The sequence below is a fragment of the Oryctolagus cuniculus genome, chromosome 10, assembly GCF_964237555.1.
Source record: "Oryctolagus cuniculus chromosome 10, mOryCun1.1, whole genome shotgun sequence".
Lineage (NCBI taxonomy): Eukaryota > Metazoa > Chordata > Mammalia > Lagomorpha > Leporidae > Oryctolagus > Oryctolagus cuniculus.
The window spans coordinates 112,462,271-112,467,676 of NC_091441.1; the positions used below are offsets into that span (position 1 = coordinate 112,462,271).

Here is a 5,406-nt window from a genome sequence, read left to right on the forward strand (position 1 = left end):
ATTGGGGTGTCTTGTTCATTTGGGGTGTCATAATGTCGTCGTTGTTCTTGTTTCCTTGGTTTCTGCATTTGTTGCTTACCATTTTGAAGATATTCTTTGTTTTTTTCTTTTTATTTTTTTTCCTCACTGTGTTGGTTTTGCTCGTTATACTGTGACTCTAGATTAAGTGGACTGTCTACTTTTGATAGATCCTTAGAGGCTTGTATTGGGTGTGGCCAGAGAGCTGTGTATGGTTCTTCAGGGTTAAGGGTGTGCCAAAGGTGACACACCCAGGTCAGGTGTGGTAAATCAATCTCTCTCTCTCTCTCTCTCTCTCTCTCATTCAGAAGGGAAGTATTTCCACACAGCTGAACAGAGTTGAAGGCATTCAGTGTCTGAAGTCTGGCCCCTGCGGGTATAATGTTCATCTGCTCTGTCCCAAGGACCACACAAAGAATCTGTGCAGTCCTCAGTGTAAACTCAAATTCCCTTGTAGTCTCCCACCGGGTTGCCAAGGTTGCCGAGTTTGTGGCGTCTCAGGCACTCCATGAGTTCTCTTCCACACCCTCAGTTTTTTTTCCACAGTCTCAGTTCATTAGTTCCACACATACAGTAAGTCTTAACCTCCTGTTATTTCTCCCCACCAAAGTCAGGTTTTTCTGCTTGGCTGAGGGTGGCCCAGAGGTGGTGTAGCTTTTACGTATGTCCAAAATGGCGTCTGCTCTTTGTCTTGCTTTCCTTTGTAAGGTGAGTGGAGAGAGAGAATCATGTCCATACCGGTCCCTTTTTTGCTGCTCTCCTCTAGTTTGCCTGGTGAACTTTCCTCCACAGGGCTTCAAGCCTCGTTCCCCCTAGGCTCTTCCTGCCATTTCCCTGCCAGTGTCTCAGGCTACTGAGGTTTTGCCTCACCTCCCTTTCCAGTGCTGGTGTGTAGACTCAGCGGCTGGGTCCTGAGCCGTGGGTGCCCGTGCCCTCCTCGTAGGTCCACCGTGTCCCACTAGTTCCAGAAGAGTTTCCTCTGCAGTTTTTTCCCCCTAGCTCTTCCCTGAAACTACAGGATCTCCACTTTTATTAAACTATCTTTCCCCTCACTATCAGTGTGGTCCCTCCCTATTCCGCCATCTTCGAGATTTGGGCCCTATATATATTAACTATCGGAAATAATAGAATGCACATGATACTTGCCTTTTGGGATCTGACTGACTTCTCTTAGCATCACTGTGTCCAGTGGGATATATTTTCCTGCAAATGTTAGTCTTCCATTCCTTTTTCTAGCTGAGTAATGTTCCATCTTGGGTGTGTGTGTGTGTGTGTGTGTGTGTGTTTACCCAGTCATTAATTGATGGACATGTAGGCTGATTTCATATCTTAGCTATTGTGAACTGAGGTGCTGTAAACATGGGAGTACCAATCACTTTTTCATATGCTGATTTCATAATGTAGGTATGTTCCCGGGGGTGGGATAGCTGGGTATATGGCAGATCTATTTTTAGTTTTCTGAGTAATCATCACAGTGCCTGCCATAAAGGTTGTACCAGTTTGTAACCTACAGAGTATCAGGATACCTTTCCTTTTCTTCCCCATTCTCATCGGCATTTCTTTAATTTTATTGTAGGTTGTATTCATTCCAACTGGGGTGAGGGGATACTTCATTGTAGTTTAATGTGTATTTCCTTGATGGCTACTGATCTTGAGCATTTCTAAGGTATCTGTTGCCCATTTGCATTTCATCTTGTGAGAAGATGCCTATAAATGTCGTTGCCCCCCCCCACTTCTTAACTAATTTCCTTTGTTGATCTTGAGTTTCTTGAGCTTATATATTCCAGATATTAATCCTTTTTTGGATGCATATCCTGCAATTATTTTCTCTGTGGATTATGTTGCCTCTTTGTCAATTGCTTCCTGTGCTGTGTGGAAGTTTTTAGCTTAGGTGATCCTATTTGTCTCTGAGAATTTATTGCTTGGGCTTCTGGGGGCTTATTAAAAAAAAAAAAACTCGGTGTATGGCCATGTAATTTTAAAATTTCCTCTGTGTTTTTCTCCAGCATTTTCAGAGTTTCAAGTCTTAAGTTCAGAACCTTTATCAACTGTGAGTTGATTTTCACTTAGGATGTGAAGTAGGGGTCTTGTTTTAAATTTCTGTGTCTGGGCTTGGTGCTGTAGCACAGTAGGATAATCCTCTGCCTTTGGTGCCGGCATCCCATATGGGTACCGGATCTCATCCTGCTACTCCTCTTTCCATCCAGCTCTCTGCTATGGCCTGAGAAAGCAGTGGAAGATGGCCCAGGTGTTTGGGCCTCTGTGCTTGCATAGGAAACCTGGAGGAATCTCTGGGCTTTCCTTTCAGTGCAGCTCCAGGCATTGCAGCCATGTGGGGAGTGAACCAGCGGAAGGAAGACCTTTGTCTGTCTCTCCCTCTCACTGTCTGTAACTCTGACTCTCAAATAAATAAAATCTTTAACAAAAATCAACTTCTGTATCTAGAAATCCAATTTTCCTAGCACTATTCATTGAGGTGACTGTCCTTTCTCCAGGGGATGGTTTTTTTTTTCCTTGGTTTTTGTTTTAAACATTAATTTATGTATTTTAAAGGCAAAGTGACAGAGAAAGAGAGGACTTCCATCTGCTGGTTCACTCCCCAGATGGCTGCAATGGCCAGAGCTGAGTCAATCTGAAGCCAGGAGCTTCTACCTGGTCTCTCAGGTGCCCAAGTACTTGTGCCATCTTCTGATTTCCCAGGCTATTGTAGAAAGCTGGATCGGAAGTGGAGCAGCTGGGACTCGAACTGGTACACATATGGGGAGCATATATGGTATGCCAGCACTGAAGGTGGCAGCTTTACCCATTAGGCCAATGTGCTGGCCTCCAAGGAATGGTTTGCGGTCATTCAGTTCAAAGATTAGTGGAGGTATCTATTCTGTTCTATTTGTCTACATGTCTATTTTTGTGCCAATACCAGACTATTTTGACTATAGTGGCTCTGAACTATGTGCTGAAATCTGCTACTGTGATGCCTCCAGCTGTTGTTATTGCTTGGGATTGTTTTAGCTGTTGGGGGTCTTTTGTGTTTTCATATGAATTTTAGAATTGTATTTTCCTGTTTTTCCATTTTTGGGAACTCCTAAGTCCTGAATATTTGATGATATCTCAGAGATGCCAAACACCATTCTCAGTCTTTCTGATAGTTTCTTCTTGTTATTTTTTGTCTGATATTTCAGAATACTGATCTAGATCCAGTATTCTTTTTTTCTGTTTCACCAGGTATGTTGTTAAGACTTTCTACTGTATTTTCTGTTTGAATTATTGGATACTCCACTTTTGTCATTATTTAATATCTGTATCCTTTTCAGAATCTCTTTCAATTTTATTTATTTGAGGTAAACAAATTCCATTTATACAGATACCTGAGCATAATGCTGCTTCCTACTCTACCCTCCCTCCTGCCATGCTCACCCCTCCCTTCTCCTTCCTTTCTTACTTTCTTTGAACTTTTACAGTGACAGACTTTCAGTGTATTTTATGATCATCTGCTTATCCCTCTACTAAATACAGAACCAAGGAAGTAGTAAGTACTAAAACCACTGATACTCAATGATATAGACAACAGCTATAGCAATAATAAAATATCAGTATGTCAGTTTTGCTTGTGTACATTACATTTTTTCCATACACAGACTAGTCAGGTGCACAAGAACTAAGCTGTAGCTCTCAGCTCCGTGGCCTATACCCAGAACCCCACAGTCACAGGGTGTAGGGGTCCAGTCTCCACCATGAAGGTGCCCTGTCCCCAGCCTGGTGGCCTCCGGCAGTGGTGGCACTGCCAGCTATTCCCTGAGTGAGGACTGAGCTCAGCTCTAGCTCTATCAGCAAATAGTTTGTCAGGTTGCTGGGGGAGGGGAGAAGATCCACATGGCCTCCTTTCACAGAGCTAAGTAGTCACCCTGCCCACCACAGACTCCCCAGGCCAGCCCTGCATCCCTGCATCCAGTGAGGAACTTCCTCAGTTCTCCTAACTGCTGCATGGGTTCTGTTTGTCCATTCTCCACTGAACCTTCCCCTGTCCCCTGAGAATGCCGTCCTTCCTTGGTTTTTCTGGAATTTTTATGTGGATAACATCAATCTGGCTTCCCCATATTCCACCATCTTGGAGCTCCCTATTTTCATACATTTCAATAAACCCAGAGAACACATTCTATAGGAGATCATTAAGCACTTTCATGTCAAAGTATTTGCTCATGAAGAGACATGTTATTTATTCCTGAACAAGTAAACACTTACTTTCCTTCTCCCATATGGATTTGAAAAGCTGGATCATTCGATTTTCACTACTGATGAGCACGAGAGGTCCAATGGTGGCATAGCCATTGCCCACCAACATCAGGAGACAGAGGTGACCTGGGTCAATTTTCCACCACATCCCTGAGAAGGAGAACACCATGCAGTCCAACAAGTACAGGAGCACAAAGACACTCATGAGCAGAAGAATGGTTTGGGTGGCCCTGTGCTCTGGGGAGGCTCTTGGAGAGAGGCTGGTGCTGTAAAGGTGCTGGGACCTCCTCTTGTGCCTGCACAGGAGAGTCACCATGTACCCACTTGAGATGGCCATGAGCCCTAGCAGGGAGACATCCCTGAAGATAGCAGTTACATAAAAAGTATACCAGGGTAAGTAGCTCAGGGGCCTAAGAGAGCAGGACTTAGTGACAAACATAAGACTGTTGGACGTACGATTTGTGGTGGCAGTAGTGGATATGAAGAAGCGAGCACTGATGAAGAAATTGAAAAGCCACAGGAAGAGAAACCCACATATGATGTGGTGTGATGCTGTGTGCTTGAACTTTGCCAAACAGGAGCTCCTGGGGCTGAGGGTGATGGCCTGGAGGACGCTCAGCAGGCAGGTGGTGCCCAGGGAGAGGCCCCGCATCACCTGGTACAAGTAGTTGACAGCTTTACATGTGATGTCCTCCCATAACTGTGGATTCTCAAGAATGTCAGCAGCTATGACCCCCACAGTGATCAGCATCACCAGGTGGATGAGGGCCAGGTGCCCAATGGCCAGGTCGGTGGGCCTGGGCCTGTGCTTGAGAAAGAACCAGAGGACGTGGAAGAGAAGAAGGAAGGCGTTGGCTGTGATCCCAATGCTGACTTCCGAGAAAAAGGCATTTCTTATGGCAATAAAATTTAAAAGTATATTGTTTGTACTCATCTTTTGTGGAGGGGAGAAAAAGCATTTAGAGAATGAGGAAAAAGTAAGAAAAGTTATGTATAACAAATATGAATACCTTTATGATTCAGAACCACAGGTACCCCCTTGTGGATCAATGTGGATCAATCCCAATGTACCCCTTCTGCCTGGATTACTGCAGCTCCTCTCTCCCTCTCCTGGGAGCCACTCTGTTTCCAGCTGCACACCTGCTGGTTGTGGTTAGA

The 5,406-nt window shown here is 44.6% G+C and overlaps 1 protein-coding gene across 1 annotated transcript; it reads right to left on the reverse strand.

Moving 5' to 3' along the window:
• Positions 1-4,231: 4,231 nt before the first annotated feature.
• ORYCUNV1R1605 (vomeronasal 1 receptor oryCunV1R1605) lies at positions 4,232-5,182 on the reverse strand. Its single transcript, NM_001167292.1, has one exon. The coding sequence runs from the start codon at positions 5,180-5,182 to the stop codon at positions 4,232-4,234; it is 951 nt and encodes a 316-aa protein (NP_001160764.1).
• Positions 5,183-5,406: the final 224 nt, after the last annotated feature.

What these genes read in the sequence shown, in the direction of transcription:
- ORYCUNV1R1605 (NM_001167292.1), bottom strand. Translation starts at nt 5,182, where the DNA reads ATGAGTACAAACAATATACTTTTAAATTTTATTGCCATAAGAAATGCC.